Here is a 25155-nt window from a genome sequence, read left to right as displayed (position 1 = left end):
AAAGGACCAATCCCAGGATGCAATGCAAACAATGAGTTAACAGTCGCTTAGAAACCACATGTCCCAGCATGCCATGCACCCGAGCAATCTCGGAAGTGGGTATGAGAGACGCCATTGCATTCTGGGAGTTGTAGTCTTTTGGGACTCGGCCGCCGCCTGTGCAGCTCCGGCGGTCTACGTTTGGAGAAAACCTTACTGGGTGGCTTAGCGAGGCGTAAGCCCTAGAGAGCGGTGCCGCCCTACGACCTTCGCCCCCAGCCGGTGGCCAGCTCCGCCTCTTCTCGAATCTTTCTCACAGCCCAAAATGGCGGCGGAGGTGGATTTTGGCGACCTAGAGCTGTTCGAGGCGTTTGACCACCCAGAGGAGTCGATTCCGAAGCCAGTTCACACCCGCTTCAAGGACGACGACAGCGAGGAGGAGGACGAGAATGGGGTGGGCGAGGCGGAGCTGCGGGAGCGGCTTCGGCAGTGCGAGGAAACCATCGAGAAGCTCCGCGCCGAGAATATCCTTCCCGCTCGCTGGGCCCTGTCACCGGGGCGTGTGGTGGCGGCTGTGCCCGTGAGGGCGCGGACGGAAATTCCACGAGGGCCAGAATTCCGAGTAATTTCTCTCGCCTCGCAGGGCTGAGAATGTAGGGTTCGAGCGGGGTAAGCTGCCCCCGGGCAAACCTCTCCCCTACTAGGATCCGTATCCTGACTAGATTCGCTCCTCCCGCCCGTCCGTCTGGGGCCGGTTTTATGGGTTATTTTGGACTGTGTCAACGGTTAGATGAATGACTGGTCACCCCTTTTCTCCCCCTTTTTGGAGTCCTTAGCCGATTTCATTTTTTGCGGCCAAGCTAAAGTTGATGCAGTCCTGTTAACAGTGGTCTCTTAGGAGATACCGGGTACTTGGACCTTGGCGCGGATCTGTTTTTATGGCGAGAGGAAAGCTGGTGGTCCCAGGGCCCCTAGAGGTGGGGGCTTTAAGGATTCGAGGCAGGCAAAGAGAAATGCTTAATTGCTTCAAACGGGGGGTTCATTTTAAAGTTCTTCCACTTTGAAATAGCTTCCGTGCTGAAAGGTGCATTGCAAAGTTTTAAGAAAATCGCGCCAAGTAAGTTTCCGTTTGGCTTTAGTTACATGATTACAGCCTTTCTAGCAAGATTTGTTAGTGTTAATTTACACTCTTAGAGTTTTGTTTTGTGTTTAGCTATATATACATACAGATGATTTGGGCTCAGCTAGTTTTCCTTTTAAAATTGGTAAAGACCCCTAAAAGTCGTTGGTGAATCATCTTTTAAAAAGTTTTCGAAGTTTGCCTTTTTCCTCGACACTTTATTATGAAAAACTTCAAAATAGAGAAAAATTGAAAGGATTGCACAGTGAACATCCATAGATTCCATCCCAGATTTTTCAGTCGTTAGCGGTTTGTTATACTGCATTTGCTTTACCGAAGATCATGATGCTTTGACTTGGAGAGTTTTCTTGAGTGAATGGCTGTTTAACTTTTGACGAGACACCGTTGTTTGAATAATTCAACCATCAGTCTGTTAATCTCCTTTGAACTACATGGCTCCTTTTGAGAAATATCTATGTTGGGAGGGATGAAAACTTCTATCTTAATATTTGGATCCACATGCCTAGCCCTGCAACAAAACGGGAGCTCAGTAAGTGTGTCATCCTCAAAATATCTGTGGGTCTTTTAATGTTTATAACGTTGTGCTACCGAAAGTGAGAGTTAATAGTCGAATTTTATGATCTTCATGATTCTGTTTTATGGGGGCTTATATTCCTTAACAAGTAATAACATCAAGAACTTAAAAGAAAATTGAACATTCTGACTCGACCAAGGTATGAGATCTTGAAATTACACCATTGTTGTCCTTTATTTTTTTATCCTTATATGAATATTTAATTACAATTTCTTTGTAAAAAGGATGTTTAGGGTTTTTGTATTGTTTTTATGTCTTCAGCATACTCTGGAGAAATCAGAGTAATGATCCTTTATTTTTACTCTGTGGGGTTAAAATTTAAATTCTCATAGCTGCATTAAACTTTTAAACTGACTTAGTGGGTGAACATATTTGTGAAACACAATCCAGAAAATTTTGATTTAATGTTCAGACCAGGCAAGTTGTCAACCCAGCTGTTCCTATTCTGCAAATATTTCTGGGAAGTTAGAATTAAGATTGCGGTATTGCTCTAGCAAGATTTGTTTACACGATTAAAGTGTATTAGTAAATAGAAATAATGCAAGAAAGAGCATTTTAGAAGAAAAGTATTTGCTTTTGAGAAAAGTACAGTGAGTAGATTTGCATTCAGGCATCTGATTTTAACAGAAGATTAAATGCTGATCTCTCTTAATATAAATTTATTTAACAGGTCACTAAATCTAAAATATGCGCTAAACTGCAGATTTATTATGTGGAATGGTAATTTCACGTTTTCAGAATTTGGGGGTGCCAGGATGCAGTTTCACATACACTTCTGTGTCCCTGGTACCAGCCGGAGTAACCAGCTACGTTGGTGACTAAAAGTTTAAAATTTTAGAATTTACATGTATTTTGGAATAGCTTCCCCATACCCTACCTTGCTTCCCCTACGTGAGCACGCTTTGTGGATCTAACTCATTTTTGGTTAGATATCAAATGTGTTGATATAACTAGGATTCCTCAAATACCATAATTTTTATCTATTTAAAGATACTTTATTCAGATAAGTACACATTTTCAAAAGAGTTGATCGTTTAAACATTAAATCTTTATTTATAGCATTGTCGCCTTTTCCAATTTATAAGAAACAAGCATTAGTATCATGAAAAAGGAATAAATTAATTTTTTTTTAGAATTAGTACCCTCCATATTGTCAGACTGATAAAGCATTTTATAGAAAACCAAAGAACAAAAAAGAAACAAAGTTTTTTAAATAAAATTTATACCAAGTCTCTTGGTTTAATCCTAATTTTTGGAATTGTCATGATCAGATGTTTTTCTTCTTTTTTTTCATTAAACGGTATTTTTTTCTTTTTTTTTCTACTCTATATTATGAAACATTTCAAATAAACAGAAAGTGGGAAAAATAGTAAAAGTAATACCCATATTTTCATCAGATTTAACAATTAATATTTTGTCATATTTTCTTCTTTTAATCTCATATGCACATTTTACCCCAAATATTCCATGTTTTTTTTTAAAAAAGACTTTTTCATACGTAACCACACCATTCTCAGAACTAATAACTGTCATGATTTCCTTAACATTCCCTCTCCAGTCCGTATTCGGATTTCCCCAGGTGCATGTCTTTATAGCTGATTGCTCAAACTGAACTCCAATCAAGGACCATGCAGTTGCTTGTGGTTTTTAAAAAGATGTCTTGTGTTTTTTTGATTTTATTTTTCCTTTTTCTCTCCAAAGCGCCCTGGTGCATAGTTGTATATTTTTAGTTGTGGCATGTGGGACGCCGCCTCAGCATGGCCTGATGAGCGGTGCCATGTCCGCGCCCAGGATCTGTACTGGCAAAACCCTGGGCCGCCACAGCGGAGCGCGCAAACTTAACCACTCGACCCCAACATGATGTATTTTTTAAGACTGTAGCTTGCACAAGTTGAAACAAGTCTCTGAACCTATTCCTATTTTAATTTTGTTTTCTTTATTTGATTCAAACAATTCCAAACACAGACTTACTTATTTCACATGCTGTACAGGTAGAGGAATGTGAGGTAGGTGACAAGAGGAGGAAGCGGAGATTCAGCTGGTCCCAGGTTACCAAAGGGATATATTGCAGGTTTCCCGGCTACATTGTAGTTCTGTTTTTGTAATAGTTGAAAGTCAAATCCAGGAACAAATAATATCTACTTTGGAATCTTGGATTTGAGATATTTAGTGGGATGTGACTTGCCCTTCAAGAGTTTATCCATTTATTTATAAAGTATTTTATTTTCCTATAGATTTCCAAGCCAAATTCATTCTGCTTTTAGAAATACATTCTTGTGACCTACTGGTCTATCCAGACCCTCTCTTCCTCCAGTTTGTATAGAAACTAGCCATTACGTAAAGAAACTTTTTGGTTGAAAACTGTGAAATTTTTTTTTTAAATATGTAAGCGATACTTTTGTGTATAATCATTAAAGTAGGGTAACATTGGTGAAAACTTAAAGTTTTCTTGAGAAAACTGGAGTTCTTGATGATTCTTGATCCTATTTGTAAAATGTTATGTGATCTTTGGTACTTAAGAATTATATTATAAAAGTTGTGTGTTTATATGTACATATGCAAGTTTTACTTGAACCTCTTCTAAGAATGTGTTTTAACTTCTGTTTTAGTGGAATATTGATGAACGATACTAAGTTAGATGGACCTTTATTACAGATTCTATTTATGAACAATGTTATTTCAAAGTAAGTCATTTTCCCTTTCCTAAATGTAATGAGTTAAAGTGTTTATGAAACAATGTCTTCTATAAATATACTGTTTTCATTTGTATTTATACCATCTTTATTCTTTTACTTAAAATTTGTGGAGTCATAATTAAGATTAAAAGCAAGGACTTTAGAGTCATATAAACCTGAGTTTGGATCTGGACTCCTACTTTCTACATATGTGAACCTGGGCAGGTCACTGACGCTCACTGCAGTCCATTTCCTCACTGGAAAACAGGGTACTAACAGTAGCTACCTCTCACATAGCTAAATGAGCACCAGGAAGAGCCCAATAAATAGCCTCTAATAAAATCACCACCACCACCGCAACAGTCAATAATGTTAGCCATTTCTCCCCCAAAATTAGGTAACTGAGTTGTTTCTGTTAGCTCTCTTTAAAGCTTACCCACATGATTTTTTTCCTTTAATATCAAACTAGACGTTTGCAAGCCTTCCAGCATGCTGGGGTCTAGGGTGACTCAGTGCATTCCTGCAGTGCTTGCTAAAGTGTTCTGAAACGGTTTGAGGCCTTGCCCTGACCCTTCCTCAGAGCATGGTCATGGACATTTCAGACAGTTGCTTGCCCCCTCCTGAGTCACTTAGTCACATTGTTACCTTATGTGCTGGGCAAGGTAAAGAAGAGTAACGTACGGAGAGTGTTAGCTATGTGACAAGCCCATTACCTACCTTATCTCAGCAGAAGCGGAAACTGAGGCTCTGAGGGGTGGGGACCCTCAATGGTGAGGGCAGCAGCAGCATGGTGCTGCGCACAGCTGGGCTCTAGCCCTGTTGTCACCATCGGATTAGGATCGACATCTACTCTAGGTCATGGCAGTCTAATTTCTGCACCATTCTCTGGTGTTTCGCCTGCAAAAATCCTAGAATGTCAGAGCTAAAGAGATCTCACAGATCATCAGGTCTGTGAATAGGAAGTTGGCTGCCCAACTGCAGTCTAACGTGGGCTCCTCTGGCACCTCCTGAACTGAGCGCTGAAGAACATTTGATGAATGTAGTTTTTGACTTGGAAAGCTGGAGAAAGTAGACCTCAGTAGTTTTTCTTGCATTACATTTTGGTTTTATTTTTTCCACTTTAATATTTATATGGGTGTTCCCTTATATGTGCATAGGCTCTCTGGGAGGAGGATGTGGAAGAACTGAATGCATTGATGGTTTTTTGGTTTTTTTGTTTTTGAGGAAGATTAGCCCTGAGCTAACATCTGCTGCCAATCCTCCTCTTTTTGCTGGGGAAGACTGGCCCTGAGTTAACATCCGTGCCCATCTTCCTCTACTTTATATGTGGGACACCCGCGGCAGCATGGCCTGCCAAGCGGTGCCGTGTCCGCACCTGGGATCCGAACTGGCAAACTCCGGGCCGCCGAAGCGGGATGTGCGCACTTAACTGCTGCACCACCCGGCCAGCCCCCGCATTGGTTGTTTTTGTGTTACAGAAGCAGTTGGCTTGGAGCCAGGGTAGGAAGGAAGCTTTTCATTATGTAACTCCTTCACTTGTTTTGGATTTTGAACCATTTATGTGTGTTAGGTATTCAAAAGTTAAGTACATAAAATTTGTTAATAAAATCCATTTGTTCTTTGCACAAATATTTGCCAACTATTACAAACAGAGCAGTGTGTTAGGTTATCATAATCATTTTTTTGACTTGGCAGCAATGTGTATTTTTTCCTAGTGAATAGATTCCTGAGTGGTACAAAGAGTGATTTGATAAACTTCTGAAAAATAAAATAAAATTTACACATGACATCTTCTAATAATGCATAAGACTTCGATTGATTCATTGTTTTACTTTGTCTGGGTTCTGACCATTTTGTCCTCTTATGCAGGCAATATCATCAAGAAATAGAGGAATTTGTATCAAATTTAGTAAAAAGATTTGAGGAACAGCAGAAAAATGATGTGGAAAAGACTTCCTTTAATCTTTTGCCCCAGGTATTTCAAACTTAAAAGACTTGAAGATTAGTAAAGTATGCTTTTCATTGCCAATTATTAGGCCACAGGGATCCTCTTGAATCAAAACCAAAATGACTGTTGAGCCTATCTATTCGTCCTCCATCCTTCCACCAGGCTTCCTCCTCCGCAGTCCGTCCAGTGTGGCCATGGGGCTTGCTTTTGGGTTATGGCTCCTTTTCTCAGGAGAGTCATATTCAGACCTGTCTATACTCAAAATTAAAGGATTTTTTTTCCTTATTCCCTAATTTGGACACATAGTTTTGGGCAGAAAATTAATTTTAAGCCAGAAAAAAGCCCTGTATATCTCGAGTTTATAAAAGATGGATCTATCTAAAACCAACAGATTCATATGCCATCCTTTTTTTGCCCTCTACTTGTTTAACAAAATCAATAGCATGCCCAAAGAAATATGAGAAATTTCACTGTGTGAATATTAGAGCATGAATTTATATTAAAAAATTCAGAGTTATGATTTCTGGGCTTTTTTTTTAATTAACAGTTAAGGTAGGTAGAATCTCAAATAATGATCTTTAGCAGTTTATCCTCAGGTTGAAGAATGGAGTATTCTGATTAATTAATTTTTTTTTTAATTGGCACCTGAGCTAACATCTGTTGCCAATCTTCTTTTTTCATTTTTCTTCTTCTCCCCAAAGCCCCCCAATACATAGTTGTATATTCTAATTGTGGGTCCTTCTGGTTGTGCTATGTGGGACGCTGCCTCAGCACGGCCTGATGAGCAGTGCCGTGTCCTCGCCCAGGATCCAAACCAGCAAAATCCTGGGCCACTGAAGCGGAGCGCTCAAACCAAGCCACTTGGCCACAGGGCCGGCCCCATGATTCATTAAATTTTTTGTTTATTACCTTTGCTTTTCACCTATCATATACAATTTTTAAAGATTTAAGAAACAATATATTTAACAAAAATACTGGATATTATTTTTGACTCAAGGGAGACTTGAGAATTTTGTAGTGGCTTGAGATCTGTGAGAGTTATATTATCAGTATTGACCAGTAATGGAAAATTACGTATTTTTTAATCTTTCTTGTTATCTGATTTCAAGGTAAAGTTTGCCTTGCCAGTTTAAGCATTGAAAGTTCCATAGTTAATACTCAACGCAAAAGTCATAGTGTATGCTAATGCTTCAGATGCCATCTTTTGTACACTTTTTAATTTAATTTTCCCACTTGTGAAATTTCTTTGTAAACATTCCTAGCCCCTATTTATGACAATGATGAATTCAAAATTTTACATACCTTAATAGTATGTATCAGAAAATAGAGGAGTGTATTCAAATTCCTAATATTTGAAATTTAAAGTTGTTAAAAATTGGTTGCCTTTTGTAATGTGTGTTTTTCTTTGCCTTAGCCATCCAGTGTTATGCTAGAAGAGGACCATAAAGTAGAAGAATCCTGTGCAGTTAAAGACAACAAGGAAGCTTTTAGTGTAAGTTTGGACATTGTAGTTTTGAATTCTACAGATACGTTTCCTTTCCTTTGTCAGTTGGGTGGCATTTAAATGATAAAGTGGTAAGGTTGTATGTCATCAAATGATCACACATTCTTTGGTTAAATTTGTTATACACAACAGTGTAGGCGTCAGCCTCTGAATATTATACAGTCGTGTGCCGCATAACAATGTTGAGGTCAACAGCGGACCACATACATGACGGTGGTCCCATGAGATTAGTTCCACAGAGCCTAGGTGTGTAGTAGGCTGTGCCATCTAGGTTTGTGTAGGTGCACTCTATGATGTTTGCACAATGATGAAATCGCCTGACGACGCATTTCTCGGAACGTATCTCCGTCATGAAGCAACACGTGACTCTAGTTTGCTTTTTAATAACTATCGCAATGTGATGCCCTGAGGGCGCAATAGACGTTCTTTGGGGGACTTTATTTTTGTCCTGACCAACCTCTTCGTGTTTATCTTCAAGAACTTAAGATAGAGATAAAAAAAAAGCATGCTTGTTGAACTTACAGATGGATGAAGCTGGGAGGGATAAAGAGCTAATATACCAGGTGGCAGATAGGAAATTTAAAATGCTGACAAACTCAAATGACGGGTGACAAAGAGAAGCAGCTGAACAGGGGTGAACTCACGTGTAGGCCTTTCAGTACGCGTGCAAAATTCAGCAGTGCCACTGAAGTGTAGTGGTGTGATTTTGCAACTTAGAATTTTTTCAAGAAACTAATGTAAGCCTGGATTTGATTCAAGGAAGACTAGTTTTCATTTTGATGGCATATTGTGCCCCATAAATATACTGCAGTTTTTAAGACATGGGGCTGCTGGGAAGTCGAAAAGCCCAGATCTTAGTGAAAAGATTTACAAGGGATGTCACATCTCTTCAGATGTGATAAAGGCTGTTGTTTGCAAAAGATAGCATTTTAGATCACCCGTATAGTGCCACGTGGCAGAGTTAGGAACAGTGATTAAGTACAAAGAGACATTTCAACTCAACTTTCAGAAGGTGGAAATTTGTGTCAGATGTGAAAAGTGAAATGGTACCTCTTAATAAAAAAGTGAATTCCTTGTTACTAGAAATAGTCAAATAAAGGCCCGGATGCTATCAAGGCACTTTAAAGAAAACTTTCTCACTTTGAACTTGATAACTTTTCATTTCCCTTCTAACTCTAAGGTTCTGGGATTTAAAGTGGTGCCTGCCTGGAAACTGGGAATTTTGTGTATTTATTAATTTAGTCCTTCAATAAATACTAATAAATATTTACTAAATGCTCTTTTGTGCGAGGGATTGTTCTAGGTTCCAGGGACACAGGAATGGAAAAAGGGGGCAAAGTCCCTGCTCTCATTGAATTACGTCCTAGTTGGGGAAGGCAGCACTCTGAAGAGAAGGAGCAGAGTAAGAAGGTAGAAAGTGAGAAGTAGAGGGTATTTGGTTTGTATAGTGAGTAGTGACAGCCTCTCTGAGCCAAGACCTGCGTCCGCTGAGGGAATGAGCTGTGCTACGGTTTAAGTGAAGAGTACTCCAGGCAGTAGGCAAAGTGAGTGCAAAGCCCTGAGGCAGGAGCACTTAGGTATTGCTCACGGTGTAGCGGGCGCTTCTCAGCTCATTACAGGTATCACGCATGAAGGTACTGTTATTATTCTCATTTTACAGATGAGGAAACAGACATGGAAAGCTAAGTAACTTGCCAGTGGTCACCGGATAGTAAGTGGCAAAGTCAGGGTTTGAATCCAGGCCCAGTGACTCCAGAGTGTGTGGTCTGAATCCTTGTCTTGCCTTATAGGCTGTAGGGAGGCCTTTGAATTTTACTCTGAGTGAGGTGCAAAGCCTGAGTGAAGTTTTAAGTAGAAATGTGACATGATGTGACTTGAATTTTTAAAAGAGCTGGCTTCTCTATGGAAAATAGTTTGTAGCTGGTTTCGTGTGGAAGCTGCTACTGTATTCATCTCAGGAGAGAGAACGTGACGGTTTGGACTAAGATGATAGTGGTGGTGATGAGAAGTGGTTAGAGCGTGAATATACTTTGAAAGGAGAACTGATCAAATGTGTTGATGAGTTGAGTGTGGAATGTGAGAGCAAGAGAGTAATCAGAATGGCTCAAGTTTTTGGCGTGAGCAGCTGGAAGAACGTTGCCTTTTCTGTGATGGGAAAGACTGGAGGGAGGAGCGGGTTTGTAGGGGATAAGAATCCAGTGCAGTTTTAAATAGGTGAGTTAGAGATGCCTCTTAGATGTCCAGGGAGAGCTGTGGAGTTGGCACTTGCATATACAAGATTGGAGTTTAGAAGGGGTCAGAACTGGACACTTGGGGATTGTCAGCATGTAAATTATATTTAATATCATGGGTCTGGATGAATCACCTAGAGTGAAAGTAGAGAAGAGGACTAAGGACTGAGCTTAACAGAAGGTGGAGAGATGAGAAGAGTCTAGCAAAGAAGACTAAGAAGGACTGGTCAGCAAGGTAGGAAGAAAACCAAGAGAATGGTGTCCTGGAAGGCAAAGGAAGAAGATGTTTCTAGAAGAGAGGAGCAATCAGCTGTGTCACTTGTTGCTAATGGGTTAAGATGAAGATGGGGAGCTATCCATTGAATTTGGCGGTGGGGTCATTAGGAAGCTCCATTATCAAGTAGGGTAATGGAGTAATAGGAACAGAAGCCTTACTGGAGATATGCAGCAGAGAATGGCAGAAAAAAAAGTGCGGAGACCGTTCTAGATTAAAAGAGACTAAAAAGATAACATCTTAATTGCAATATGTGAACTTTAATCAGATCCCAGCTTGGGGAAAAAAGCTATAAAAAGCATTTTGGGGGTAGTTGAGAAAAACTGAATATGGGTCAGATATAGATGATATTAAGGAGTTATTAATTTTCTTAAGTGTGACAATAGTCTTGTGGTTTGTAGGAGTATGTTCTTATTCTTAGCAGACTCATATTGATGTATTTATTAGTGAAGTGTCATGAAAATAGTCTAAACCTGATTATGTGTGGAAGCTGGAAACCAGTTAGGAAGTTATGTATTGATCTCAGGCGAGAAAAAAATAGCAACTTAGAGTAAAGTGTTAGCGGTAGTGACTTACTTTCTTCAAATGTAAAAAATAAGAGTGTGTGTGGGTTTATGTTTATGTAGAGAGAGATGTACACACAAAAATATCAACAATTGGGGCAGGCCCGGTGGTGCAGCGGTTAAGTGCACACATTCCACTTTGGCAGCCTGGGGTTCGCCAGGTTGGATCCCGGGTGTGGACATGGCATAGCTTGGCAAGCCATGCTGTGGTGGGCGTCCCACATATAAAGTAGAGGAAGATGGGCACGGATGTTAACTCAGGGCCAGTCTTCCCCAGCAAAAAGAGGAGGATTGGCAGCAGATGTTAACTCAGGGCTAATCTTCCTCAAAAAAGAAACCAAAACAACAACAATTGTTGAATCTAGGTAGAGGGTATATGGGTGTTCGTTGTACTGTTTTTTAACTGTTCCATATGAAATTTTTCCAAAAAATTGGAGAGAAAAGAAAAGAGTGAATGGGAGGAAAGGAAATGGAAATAGTAAATATAGACAACTTTTCTGAGGGTCTTGCTGCAAAGGGAAGCAAAGAAATGGGGAATTGGAGGGAAATGTGAGAGTCAAAGCTTTTATTTTTTAAGTCTGGAGAGAGTGCAGCTGATAGTAATGATCCAAGAGAGGAGAAACTCAGTGATCTAGGAAACATAAGGGAATTTAAAGATGGAGCTTTGACACATCAAAATCTGGCTCCTTTAACTAGGGAATTGATTATTACTTCTAATAATTTCATCCAAAAATAAATCGTTAAAACAGTTAATCATAGTCTTACATTATTTAATGTCTTTTTTTTCCTGCTTAAATAGCAATATTTTTTGACTTGTTTTCTGCAGGTTGTAGGAAGTGTCCTGTATTTTACTAATTTTTGCCTTGATAAATTGGGGCAACCGCTACTAAATGAAAACCCTCAGCTTACCGAAGGATGGGAAATCCCCAAGTATCCTACATAGTGAATGAAGATCTTTTATGCATCTTGCCATTAAGTTCACCTTTAAAACAATTTACCAAATTTTGCAGACTATGATAACTATTCCTTAATAAAATTCACTAAAGGTACCAGCAAGTCTTCAGCCACATTGTTTCTCTAGAAGGGCAAGAAATACAAGTAAAGGCAAAAAGGTTTGTGTGGGGAGCTGTTTTTTATTCTTCTTTTTTTAACCAAAACCATAAACTCTTAGCTTGAAAAGTTAATATTCTTTATTGCTGGCTTACTATAAATAAATTACAGATTAAGCTAGAATTTCAGCATATAGACATATATTAAATGTTTAAATTGATCATCTGTTTGTTGGAATTCATTGGTTCACGCCTAATATGCCTGGGTGGGTGGAAAGGTGTAATTGTTGCTGTCAGTTTGATTGCTGTCTTATAACCATCTGCCCCTTCCCACGTTACCAAAAGGAAGTGTGATAATCTGTTTGCCTCACTTCTTTGTTATTAACCGCAATGACAAAACTCAGAGGTAACAGATCAGTCGGGAACATAAGGGTTCTTGGTTAAAAGACCAGGTTACAAGTACTTTTAGTTAAATCACTAATTATAGGAGGTGAAAGTGTACTCAGTATTGCAGATACTAGTAATTTGTGATCTACGTGCTTTCTTGTCTCTCTGATACACTTTGCTGTCATATAGAATTTTATTGATTTGCTTTTATATTTAATTTACATTATGAAAATCTTTGTTTTTGACCAAATAGGCCAAAGCCTCACTGTTTCAATTGTGGTTCTGAAGAACATCAAATGAAAGATTGCCCAATGGTAAATTTTTGTCATATTAAAAAAATGTGTTTGAACCAGAGCTTTCTAATGTTTTTGACACATTTATGGCATTGTGTGCTATGAAGAAACTTCTTGTGTTATTTTCCTGTTGTCCTTGAATTTGAAATCCTTTCAAATCTGTACTTAAATTTTAAGACATCACATTTAAAAAAGTAATAATTTATTACAGTTCTCCATATATGAGATGAATGAAACATTATGAGAGTTAATTTTTAGAGAATTTATTCTAAAAACTTGATTTTATGTTATGATAATATCAAGATAATAAGAAATTAGAGTAACTGCTTCTCTTCCTTATTTTTCTAAAATATTCACCCTCTTTTATACTTGTTCCTTATACATTAAAACTGGAATAATCTGTTTGCTTGACCTAAACAGAGTGCTTATGGTTATCTAATTTCTGAAATATTTCTAAACTGCTTGATACCATTCTTTTTGAATGCATGACAATTTAGCCTCGAAATGCTGCCCGAATAAGTGAAAAGAGAAAAGAATATATGGATGCCTGTGGTGAGACAAACAATCAGAATTTTCAGCAGCGATACCATGCAGAAGAAGTAGAAGAAAGATTTGGAAGATTCAAGCCAGGAGTTATTAGGTATCTCTTTTTCAACGGTAGAATGTCATTTCTATTTCCCCAATATTTGGAACCGTGTATCTTGAGAGTAATTATCAGTGTATAAGTGTTCTCTAGCACAACTCTAGATAATATACATCAGTTCATTCAGAAACATTAACTGGGGGTCAGCCCCTTGGCTCAGTGGTTAAGTTCACGTGCTCTGATCTGCTGGCCTGGGGTTTGCTGGTTCGGATCCTGAGTGAGGACCTACGCACTGCTCATCAAGCCATGCTGTGGCAGCGACCCACTTACAAAATGGAGGAAGATTGGCACAGATGTTGGCTCAGGGACAATCTTCCTCAAGCAAAAAGAGGAAGATTGGCAATAGATGTTAGCTCAGGGTCAATGTTAAACAAAACAAAACAAAACAAAAACATGAAGCCATATTAAATACTCCACTTTTAAAACAAACAAAAAACATTAGTTGAAATCTTACCTATGTATTTGTTAGGCACCATGGCACATTCTGTGTAACATAAGGCATAGAATTGTTTTAAAACATCAGAATAGTATATGTTTTCATCCAAACAGGAATACAGTTTTTCTTCCTCTTTCATTTTTACTTAGTGAGGAACTTCAGGATGCACTGGGTGTGACGGACAAGAGCCTTCCGCCTTTCATCTATCGGATGCGCCAGCTCGGGTACCCACCAGGCTGGCTCAAAGAGGCCGAATTGGAGAATTCAGGGCTTGCACTCTATGATGGAAAAGGTACAGTATGTGGGGTTAGAAAGTCAGCTCGAGTGTGAATCTTTTTTTTTAATAGAGAATCGCAATAAAATGTCATAGGAATGGCTGGCTTGTTTAGTATGTGTTGAGTTAACTAAAAAATATGATAGTATTTCCTTTGTTTTACAAGGAAGGAACTAAAACTTCATTGAGTATTATCAGGTAGTTATCTGGACCTGTTCAATGACTAACTCAGCCAAAGTTTCAGTTCTCCAGCTACTCCTCATAAGGTCTTGCCTCTCTCGGTAATAACAGAAATACATCCGTCAATGCCTAGAGGACTATAAAATTTAGAATACATAAACCCTCTTATAATGTAGAATTCTTCTCTTAGGTATCTACTCCAGAAAAATATTCACACGTGCACAAGGAAATGTATGTATATAAAGGTATTTTTGTAGCATTGAATATGATAGTGAAAAATTAAAACCAACATTAAGGCCCTGAAGGGAGAATGGCTAAATAAAGCCTGGGAAGTCTGGGCTCTGGAGTCCCTGCAGAATTTTAAAAAGGGAGTAAATCCATGTGAGCTGACATAGCAAAATCTGTGCAATGCTGAGCAAAAGCAAGTTTCTGGATGACTTGTAATATTATGATGCCATTGATCTTAAATTTAAAAAAAAAAGAAAGAGGGGCCGGCCCGGTGGCACAGCGGTTAAAAAAAATACTTTTTACTGGGGCCGACCTGGTGGCACAGCGGGTAAGTGCACACGTTCCATTTCAGCAGCCCTGGGGTCGCCAGTTCGAATCCTGGGTGCGGACATGGCACCACTTGGCAAGCCATGCTGTGGTAGACGTCCCACATAATAAAGTAGAGGGAAATGGGCATGGATGTTAGCCCAGGGCCAGTCTTCCTCAGCAAAAAGAGGAGGATTGGCAGCAGTTAGCTCAGGGCTAATCTTCCTCAAAAAAAAAAAAAACTTTTTATATAAATAAGTCCTCAGAAAAAACATTGAGCATTGTTTCATCCATATGGGTTTCTTTCTTTCTTTTTCTTTTCTTTTTTTTTTTTTTGAGGAAGATTAGCCCTGAGCTAACATCCACCACCAATCCTCCTCTTTTTGCTGAGGAAGACTGGCCCTGAGCCAACATCCGTGCCCATCTTCCCCTACTTTATATGTGGGACACCTGCCACAGCATGGCTTGCCAAGTGGTGCCATGTCCGGACCCGGGATCCGAACCAGCAAATCCCAGGCCACGGCCAAAGCAGAATGTGCACACTTAACCGCTGCACCACCTCTTAGGGCTGTAATGAAGATTAACTGAGTTTATACTTGTAAACCATCTAAAACACTGTCTGGTACATAGTAAGCATTATATAAATGCTTATTAAATAAAATAAAAACATTGGAATAGAGCATTAGGCAAATTATAAGATCAGTGCAAAATAGACTTTTAAGCAACCCATGAAAGAACCAAAGTTTCTAAGATTTTAAATATTTATTTTCATTAAAGTATTACATCTATCCACATTGTTTTAAAATTCTAATGGTTCAGGAAAATGATAATTAAAACCATTCTTGGAAGATGGAGCACTCCCTAACACATTCTATGAAGCCAACATCACCCTGATCCCCAAACCTGACAAGGACAACACAAAGAAGGAAAACTATAGGCCGATATCAGTGATGAACATAGATACAAAAATCCTCAACAAAATTCTGGCAAACCGAATACAGCAATACATCAAAAAGATTATACACCATGATCAGGTTGGATTTATACCAGGGACACAGGGATGGTTCAACATCCGCAAGTCAGTCAGTGTGATTCACTACGTTAACAAAATGAAAAACAAAAACCACATGATCATCTCAATAGGTGCAGAGAAAGCATCTGACAGGATCCAACACCCATTTATGATAAACCCTTCTTGGAATAACTCTGTTGCCGTGACTGTAAGCACTCCCAGGTCTGCTCTTGGTCCAGAGAGGGGTTTATATTGGCACTGAGCAATATTTGCCCTTTCGATGGTCTGTTATAGATGGTGCTGACGGGGAGACAGAAGCTGGAGAAGTACAACAGAATAAAAGTGTCACCTACGATCTCTCGAAATTGGTAACCTATCCAGGTTTTAATATATCTACTCCCAGAGGAATTCCAGATGTAAGTATATTGTTTTTTTGTTCTTCTGGGATATGACATTATTATATGTTATATGTTAAAGGTTGTTCAAAATGTTAGCTTATTCACCAGTTACTGTTGCATGAAGAACAGTAAATATGTGACTTGTGTGTTTAACTTTTTAACCTCCTTTATGTTGAGTGAAGTCTTATATTCATCAAAAAAAAACCCACACATTTTTTTCTGACTTTATGCCCTAAGAAAGGAGCTAAAATAAAATGGTTAGATTCTGTAAATCTAAGACTATTCTAAAATTAAAAGTTGGTTTTTTTTTTTCTTAAGATTGGCACCTGAGCTAACAACTGTTGCCAATCTTTTTTTTTTCTTTTTTTTTTTCTGCTTTATCTCCCCAAATCCCCCGGCACATAGTTGCATATCTTAGTTGTGGGTCCTTCTAGTTGTGGCATGTGGGACGCTGCCTCAACATGGCCTGACGAGCAGTGCCATGTTGGCGCCCAGGATCTGAACTGGTGAAACCCTGGGCCGCTGAAACGGAGCACGCGAACTTAACTGCTTGGCCATAGGGCCGGCCCCTTAAAAGATTATTTTTTAAAAATATGGGATAAAAAAAATTAAAAATATAGGATGGTTCTGAGATAGTATTATAATTTTACAGAATTACTTGAGAAGTAAATTTCTACCTTTAGTAAATCTAACTCTTTTCTATTCTTTCTTCCCTTTTATCTCCCCTTCACAGTAAAAGTTCTTGTTTTACATGAGAATGGTTTTCTACAATTACTCTTTTCCATTTTTCATCTTATGTTTCAAGTTTCAACAATTAGCTATTGTGGTGGTGATGGTATTGGTGGTATTTTAATAAAAACGTGCATTCTAGGTGTTCTTAGGAACTGGGTGGTAGAGAAGAAGCCAAAGATCTGAACTGAGTCTAGCAAACAGCTATAAAGACAAGTGTGCAATTAATTAAGGGCTAAATTACATGGTACAAACCATCAGTGCCTCTGGAGGTGGTCCAAGTACCAGCCTACTTCAGAATCCCCTTGGAGCGCTCGTTAGACATGCACATTCTTGAGACCTGCTCTTAGACGTAACTGACGCAGGCCCTGGGATCTGTAGGGTTAACAGAAGCCCAAAGTGATTCTTCTTGAGAAACACTGTTGACTGTGCTATTGGTGATCAAAGAGAGATGAGAGATGTCAAGCATTAAAGATGAGTGCTCAGTTTGGAAAGGAAAGGAACAGGAGATAGACGACTCAGCATGAGTGTATGTGCGGGGAGAAGTGAGCAGTGCGAAGTCGAGTTAGCAGTGCTAGTGCACCGTGGCAGAGACGAGCCAGGTAGGCTGGACAGGAGTCCGTGGCGTCTCTGCCTGTAGCTTCTGGTGGTAGGTGAAACCTTTTTGAGCCAAGTGATTTTTTCAAGTGGTCTTTTACTATTCAGTCCTGATCGTTCTGCAGGCAGAGTTGTTTTTTTCCTTCACTGCACCATTATTTTCACTAATTCCCAAAAAAAGGAAAAGTCCCATATGGAGCAGAAATGTAGTTTGAGACCTCCACTTTACCTCCTTTGAGGAAAATCCCAAGGCATGACATTTTCCAAATACGTACTTATTTTTGCCTTCTCTTTTCATCTTTAGGAGTGGCGGATGTTTGGTTCCATACCGATGCAGGCATGTCAACAGAAGGACGTGTTTGCCAATTACCTTACTTCTAACTTCCAAGTGGTAAATAGATTTTCAGGGTATGGTTTATAAAAATGTATCACATGTATCTGTGGGATTTTGTGGCTCATTCGCATCTTAATGCCATTTCTTGCTTTGTATATAGAACACTCTGTGTTTTCTGATGAATCCAAAGGCAAAGGTGTAGCTGAATTTACGTTACCTAGACTTAGCTCCAGAGTGGTTTTCTACGTCATATTTAAGCGAGCGGATGGAGCTTGATTGTTTGTCTACCCCGTCTGACTTACGTTTGTTTGGTTCCTCTGTTAGTCGAGTGTGAGGCCTGGCAGCAAGAGGTCGTCTCAGTCCAGCACTAGCAGTCCCAAGAAGCAGAAGAAGGAGAGCAGCTCCGCCGCCTCGCCCGCCGACATGGAGCTCGACTCAGGTAAGTTTCGTCCCGCGGTTTCAATTTCGCTGAGAACGTAAGACGAATTACTGTGCTCCTGAGTCTGGTAAGAACGGGAAACTCTTTATGAGCACTACTAAATAGTAAATCTTTGATTTTATCCTTGGCGATCAGGCATCACCACTTTTACTGATTGAAGCCGAGCTGGAGGACATGGCTTGATGTGAGGGCCAAATTGGCCAGCTAACTGGATTCCTGAGTTAGGCAGACCTACCCACCCAGTCCCAGCTCCCACATCTGGACTGGCCCCTTGGATAGGGGCAGCACTCTGAGACAGGCAGCGGAAAGTGCTCCCCTCTGGCAGCTCGGTCCCAAGAGGAAGAAGGGCGGGGCCCTAGCCAAACTTGCCCAGTTACTCTCCCCAATTGTATCAGTTTGATAAATCGCTCCTCCTCCCCGGGAAAGAGAGACCATGAGGAAAATCTGCCCTCCTGGAAACCCCAGGTGGAACAGAGGCTGTGCCCTCTGACGTTCTCCAAGCTCTTTGTTCTCTGAACCCTCTGGGCTTAACCCTGGAAGCTGTGGTCAGCCAGGATCGTGATGGTCCTTTTCAGCAGATCAGTAATCCATCAGCACAGTCATGCTCCCACCTTTTTGAGCTCCCATCCCCGCAGTACCAACCATTGCTCCTTTGGGTCTCCTCTTAGGATTACTGATGAGGAATCTAGATTTTACCCCCAGAAGGCTCTGGAATGGATCAGAACTTTGTTTTATTAGATAAACTCCAAGGCCACTCTGAATCCAAGACTGAAAATTCACTACTTACTCGATTTCCCATCCCAAATTATGCCTAGCTACTTTGGTCCTATAGCCTGTCAGATGTTCTGAAGTGAGATTAATGGCAACAGTAAGATAAAATGCACTCAGACACTCTAATAGAAAGATGCCAGCAATATAAATTGCCCCACATTCGAATGTGAACCCCCCTTCCCATTTTCAGATTCCCAAGGAGAATTCAAAGGTCACAGATTAAATCCCCTTAAAGTCCAAGGGAATTAAAGTCCAAAATTGAATTATTTTGCATGAGTGACTTCAGAGTCCAAAATCAAAGCCCCCAGACCATTTTCCCCAGTGCTTTACTCTGCTGGGTCTCAGCCGCAGGCGTCCGTGATCCCTGAGTGGAGTTCACAGTCTAGGCTCTTAGACCTATGCAGCCTGACTTCAGCATCCAGTCTCACTGTTAGCGAGGCCAAGGAGTTAAGAGGAAGCAGAATCTTTACAGCCTTTGTCACGTATCTTTGAAACTTTGAAAACAAGCAGTTACCAAAACCCCAAAAGCAGTTGTCCCAGACAAAATTATGTCCCCAGAGCCCAGTATCTCTCAGCCTTACCGAAGGCCATACTTGAGATTTCTGAGTGAGGGCAGAAGTCCTGGTTCCTGTCTCTCAGGGATGTTGGGCGGTGCCAGTGGTCTGACTCTCGTGCCTGTATGCTTTGGTTGGAAGAACTCTCTCCGTAAGAAGTGAAGTTTGGTCTTAGGCACTCACAGTATCTGTGCGGAGAAGTCACCCATGCTTGGTGTTTTGAATCATTTGAGACATAGTTACAGTCTCATGAAGTTTGGGAATGTGTGGTTGTGGCACCCGTGTCACACACTTAGGTGCAGGTGTTTTCAGCCCTGTGCTGGGAGCTTTTTCGTCTATTTCTTTTGAGGGAATCGCTGAGGGCTGAGAAACCTGCCTCCTAGGAGAAGTTTATCTATCCCTCTCTCTCTCATATAATTAGCCAATCCAGAGCCAACCTGAGCCTGTGTGGTAAGCTGAGACTCTTGATCCCAAGGCCAGAGTCTTAAGGATTCAAGTTTAGTGCCTCCGCATTCCTTCCTTGGCTCTCAGCCAGTCCAGAGTGGAATTTGGGGCCGAAGTTACAGCACTTGCCTGATGAACAGTTGAGTTAGAACCTCATTAGTTCTCTATAATGCAAACAGAACCTTTTTGCATGAGTTCCCTGTAAGAAGATGGAATCTTTGCAGAACAAAGATTATTCACCCATAGGTGCCTAAAAGGCCTGAGATGACCTATTTTCATACCATACTGTTAGGGCTGTCTCAACCGCACTTCCTGAGGGGTGGCTGCACTCCACGGTGAGCCACAGCAGCTCTCTGAGGGCCTCACCTTCGCATCTCTGCCTTAGCTCACTCCATCACCCTTGCCCTGCCGTCTGTAATCGAATCCTTCCATCCGTTGGACCTGCTTACCAGGCCTCTGCTGGCTTAATTAAAATTAATATATTAAAAGTAAAATGGGATTCTGTGTCACAAAATTGTGAGTATAGTGATTTGGTTTGGAGTTGTGAACTCTAACTACCTAAATGTCTTTTTCCTATTTACTTTAACAATGTTAACATAACATCCTTATGCTAATATTGTGATATTTTGTGCAAATAAAACTTGGGTTAAACTGTTTGGATATGATTTATTCTTAAAAGCATCATGGACACAAATTGTTAAAGAACTAAGTTACCAGCTTGGTGTTAGCTTCTCACTGCCCCCTGCTCCTCCCCGTCCTCCTCCTCGTGTGTGCTCTTTGTTGCAGTTAGTGGTATCAGTGTTCTTGTAATTCCTTAGGCTGAGAAACCCCGTTCATCTGCAGCTCCATCCACCCTTATCTTGGCCCTCCGTTTCTAGCCTGTTGCCAAAATCCTAACAATATCTCAGTAAATTGCCTCTTACTTCAGGCTCTTCTCTCTTACCTAATGCCTTTTGGTGCCCTTGTAACTGATTTTTTTTTGCATCTTTCGTTTCAGCTATTTTATCCATTCTTTGCTCTTCAGAGTGAGTTAATTTCTTTTTTTTTAGATTTTTTTTTTCCCCTTTTTATCCCCAAAGCCCCCCGGTACATAGTGGTATATTCTTCGTTGTGGGTCCTTCTAGTTGTGGCATGTGGGACGCTGCCTCAGCGTGGTCTGATGAGCAGTGCCATGTCCGCGCCCAGGATTCGAACCAACGAAACACTGGGCCGCCTGCAGCAGAGCGCAGGAACTTAACCACTCGGCCACGGGGCCAGCCCCTGAGTTAATTTCTTAAAATATAAATGACAGTATGTTTATCTCCTTACAAATCTTATTGCCTTATTGTCTTATTTATTGAACAATAAATTTCAGACTGGTTTTGCGTAGCTTTCAAGATTCCATGTTACTCAGTTGAATTTTCCAAATTTGTAAAACATGTATAGTGTGTTACAGACTTCTCTACTAGACCCTGAGGACAGGGAGATTAATAAGACACAACTGCTGCCCTTAGTTACCACTCTGTCACCTAGGGATTGCAGATGTGTAAACATCATTTTGATGTACGTGGCCCATATTGATATGTATAGAGCCATCGCCTATTGCTGCCACAGAGCTGGTTACCGACTCTGATGGTGGCACAAAGGAGAAACTGAGCAGCTGTGCTAGGATGGAGTCATAGACCCCTACCAAGAAGGGCTTTTAGCTGTATCTTGAGAGATGAATTCAGGGATTTACCAGGGAGATGAGTAGGGTTAGGGCATTTGAGACAGTGGGAAATGCAAATGCAGAAGCATGAAGTATCACGGCACACCGTGCCAATATCAGAGTGACAGCTGGAGTTTAAACCAGGCAGTAAAAAATGATGTGGTGGAAGTAGGCAAATTCTTGGTCGTAGAGAGCCCTACAAGGCGTAGAGGAGATCACACTTCATCCTGTAGTTGATCAGAGGGCACTGAGGGGTTTCCAGTGAGGTGGGAAGATTAATAGGATCAGATTTGTGTTTTAGAAAAATTAATAGTTTGGAGGATGGATATTAGGAAAATGAGTGCAGAGGCAGGGATGACTTTAATATGGGCCAGAAATAACATAGTGGCTGTGACACTCTCTAGGAAAGAGTGGACCCCAGAGAGCCAAGGACCTGGGGTAGTGCAGAAGGAAAGGGAGGACTCTCAGATGACGAGCAGGTTTCATTTTGGGAAACTTCAACCAAATACCACTGGTGGTACCGTTACTGAGAATAGTCTCAATTTTAGGAAAAGATCCTTTGTTTTGGACAGATCAGATGTGTTGTCTGAGGGACATATATGTGATGATGACGAGTGATCAATTAGCTACTTGAACCCATAGCTCAGGCAAGCAGTCTAGACTAGAGGTACAGAGTTGGGAAATAAGCCAGGGTGTATTCCTGCCCTGTCTCCTCGGCTTCATCTCCTTCAGTCTTCCCCAACTCTGCAGTCCAGCCAGCCTGCATTTCCAGCCCAGGGTCCTACTGTGTCCTGCCACGAGCCCCAATCTTCAGTTACAGCAGACTGTCTAGAGATTACTCTGTATCTCCATGCCACTGTTAATATTTCCCCACCCTAAAATGATGTAAACAGCGTGGAGATGGATTCCCCAGGGGTGTGGGTAAAGTTTCTGGTGCCAGAAGTGCCTGCAGCTCTCCCCGCAGGGCTTCTTTTCAGGTAGATTGAGGACATTAGGTGATGGACATGATAGCTGAGGAGCCACAGTTTTCCCCTCTTGAGCCAGTTATTTTGGGCCATTGACTCTCTGGATACCCCTGAGTTCAAATAACTAATGTTAATAAAACCAAATGCTGTGACAACTTGAAGTATCGTATCTTTCTTATTTCAGATGCAGAGGTCCCACGTGGTTCTCCGAGCAGCGAAGCTTTTCAGTTTCAGCCACCACTGCCCCCTGGCACTCCTCCCCCTCTGCCACGGGGAACTCCTCCACCCATCTTCACCCCTCCGCTCCCCAAAGGCACCCCGCCGCTGACTCCCAGTGACTCACCACAAACCAGAACAGCATCTGCAGCTGTGGATGCGGACGCACTGACTCTGGAAGAACTCGAAGAGCAGCAGAGGCGGATCTGGGCGGCCCTCGAGCAGGCTGAGAGCGTAAACAGCGATTCTGATATTCCCGCTGACACGCCCTTGACTGGGAATTCAGTTGCCTCTTCACCTTGTCCAAACGAACTAGACCTCCCTTTCCCAGTGGGAAAAACACCTGAAAAACAGACTCCAGAGGAGCCTGAGGTCCCAGGTACTTGTGCAAAGGAATCGGAAGTTGACCGTCCCTCGAGTCCGGATTCTGAGGCTGCATCGCTTTGTCAGAAGGAAAAGAAAGAATCTACTCAGGTAGACTCTCAAGGTGCTCTTCTTGATAATGGCAGCGTTGTGTCAAACTGTGACATTAGGAATGGAGGCAGCCATGTGGACACCAGTCCTTCAACAGCCACTAAAGTTCATAGTCCCATACCTGACATGAGCAAGTTTGCAACTGGAATAACACCATTTGAATTTGAGAATATGGCAGAATCTACTGGAATGTACCTCAGGATAAGAAACTTGTTAAAGAACTCGCCCCGAAACCAGCAAAAAAACAAAAAGGCTTCTGATTAACTGCTTGACATAGCACGAAGAGCTATTTAATTCTCTGTAACTTTGTGTTCTGTTAATTAGTACTAACCAAATGGACAGATAAAATTATTTTCCTATTTGTCCCTCCCATGTTTAAAAATCTATCCAGGGCTTAATTGTGGCCTAAAGTCAGGCCTATTTTAAAGAATGGAAAGCCTGGGTTTGCTGGTTTACTCTATTTTATTCTCTGATCAAAACTTGGGGGGTGGGGGGGTTGGTCTAAGTATGAGCTGGTTTAGAGATAGTTTGTTAAGGTTTATACTATTTTTGGATTGTGAGTGTCTGTCAAGAGTGATGCTTTTTATCTGTCTTTTGTACGTTGTTTTCCCTTTGTACGTTTTGCTAATTATCCTGTATATAAGTTTAATATATCACTTTTTAAAAGAAACAAATCTAACCATTTTAAATTCATATGTCAACTTTGACAACCAAATGAGAACAATCAGGGTGGAGCAGCTTTATCCCATTTGGGGTATTTTTGTAAGTGATTTACATGCATCAGTTTTAATAACACTTTTACTTTTTTGTAACTTGGTTCTTCATATAAGCTTGCTGTACAGGTAGCTCAGCTTTGTGTACAGAGGTTTAATAAATTAGTTTTCATATGCATAATCTAAGACTTTGAATGCAAAAAAGTGATTCACAGTCAAATTAGTATAGACAACCTTTTAAGTTTCGAAGTTAACTCTGTGGTTGCAAAAATTGGTGGTAGCAAAGGAACTATAAGAAATTGCAAGTTTGGATGTTTTCAGTGGATTTCAGCCTTAAATATAAAAAACAGAATCTTTTAAAGTAAATTATTTTGAAAAAAATGGAGGGCAGCTAGCATTTGTACCAAAATAATTTTCTAGATTTGAACCCTAAGATAATTAATAGTTTAAAAAAGTAGACATAAAAAAATTGCTTTTAACTGTCAGATGTATAAGATAGAGCTGAAACTATGGGTTTTGTCTTTTTCTGGAATGCCGTTACATCCTTCTAGTCATGTCCATGATGATGAACGTTCAGGTGGTCTTGAACTGTCAGTCTCGGGCAGTGCTATCCTGCTCTCAGGCCAGCAGAGGGAGCAGAATCCAGCCAGTCTAGAATTCACTTTCATTTTGAGAGCCTAAGTAACCAAATTTACTGTCCTATAACAGTAAGGAGGAGGAAAGTTATATGAAAAGGGGAAATTTATTTTCAAGGCCTTCACAGAACATGCTGGAAATTGAATAAAATGTTGACTACTTTTGACTTTTTTCTCTGAGTTGAAGTACATGTAAAAGTAATCCTTTACAGTAGTTTACACAGTGCTTTTACGTTACCTTAGTCTTTCTATGGGGTAAATGTATTATCGCCACATTATGTATATAACATGAGGAAACTTAAGCAGCAGTGACAGGCTAAAGGGACTCGTCACCATCCAAGAAGTGGTTCTTGAGAGGCCAGGCTTCAGGTGAAGACCTGCCTGTTCCCTACACCATAGGCTAGGTTACACGCCCCTTGAAGGCTTGCGTCAGCGGAGCCTTCTGTGCGCACCAGAGGGGTCTAACAGTTACCTCCTTAGCAGGGGCCACAGACGTCATGTT

General features: G+C 40.7%; 1 protein-coding gene and 1 non-coding gene across 6 annotated transcripts; both read left to right on the top strand.

Moving 5' to 3' along the window:
- ZCCHC8 (zinc finger CCHC-type containing 8) lies at positions 1 to 24820 on the top strand. 5 transcript variants are annotated; one of them, XM_008507864.2, is made up of 14 exons: positions 50 to 503; positions 1791 to 1833; positions 4304 to 4378; positions 6239 to 6344; positions 7732 to 7809; positions 11716 to 11819; positions 11936 to 12001; positions 12579 to 12639; positions 13116 to 13258; positions 13847 to 13989; positions 15992 to 16113; positions 17726 to 17812; positions 18080 to 18194; positions 22800 to 24820. In XM_008507864.2, the coding sequence occupies exons 1-14, from the start codon at positions 305 to 307 to the stop codon at positions 23567 to 23569; spliced, it is 2112 nt and encodes a 703-aa protein (XP_008506086.1). In that variant the 5' UTR covers positions 50 to 304; the 3' UTR covers positions 23570 to 24820. The 5 variants fall into 5 exon arrangements, with proteins under 5 accessions (XP_070485245.1, XP_008506086.1, XP_070485244.1 ...); XM_070629142.1 differs by having other exon boundaries at positions 141 to 688; positions 1797 to 1833; XM_070629143.1 differs by lacking the exon at positions 1791 to 1833 and having other exon boundaries at positions 137 to 1649.
- Positions 4843 to 4977, top strand: LOC139084980 (small nucleolar RNA SNORA9). Its single transcript, XR_011542917.1, has one exon. It is a non-coding gene; the product is annotated as a small nucleolar RNA SNORA9 (small nucleolar RNA).
- Positions 24821 to 25155: the final 335 nt, after the last annotated feature.

Source organism: Equus przewalskii, chromosome 7 (assembly GCF_037783145.1).
Source record: "Equus przewalskii isolate Varuska chromosome 7, EquPr2, whole genome shotgun sequence".
NCBI lineage: Eukaryota > Metazoa > Chordata > Mammalia > Perissodactyla > Equidae > Equus > Equus przewalskii.
This window is presented reverse-complemented; position numbering and strand designations above follow the sequence as displayed.

Bases quoted from the DNA above. Each gene is read 5' to 3' on its own strand.
- ZCCHC8 (XM_008507864.2), top strand. From the start codon at position 305: ATGGCGGCGGAGGTGGATTTTGGCGACCTAGAGCTGTTCGAGGCGTTT. The intron at 4,379-6,238 runs GTAAGTCATTTT...CCTCTTATGCAG, and splicing joins ATGAACAATGTTATTTCAAA to GCAATATCATCAAGAAATAG. The intron at 16,114-17,725 runs GTAAGTATATTG...TTTCATCTTTAG, and splicing joins CTCCCAGAGGAATTCCAGAT to GAGTGGCGGATGTTTGGTTC.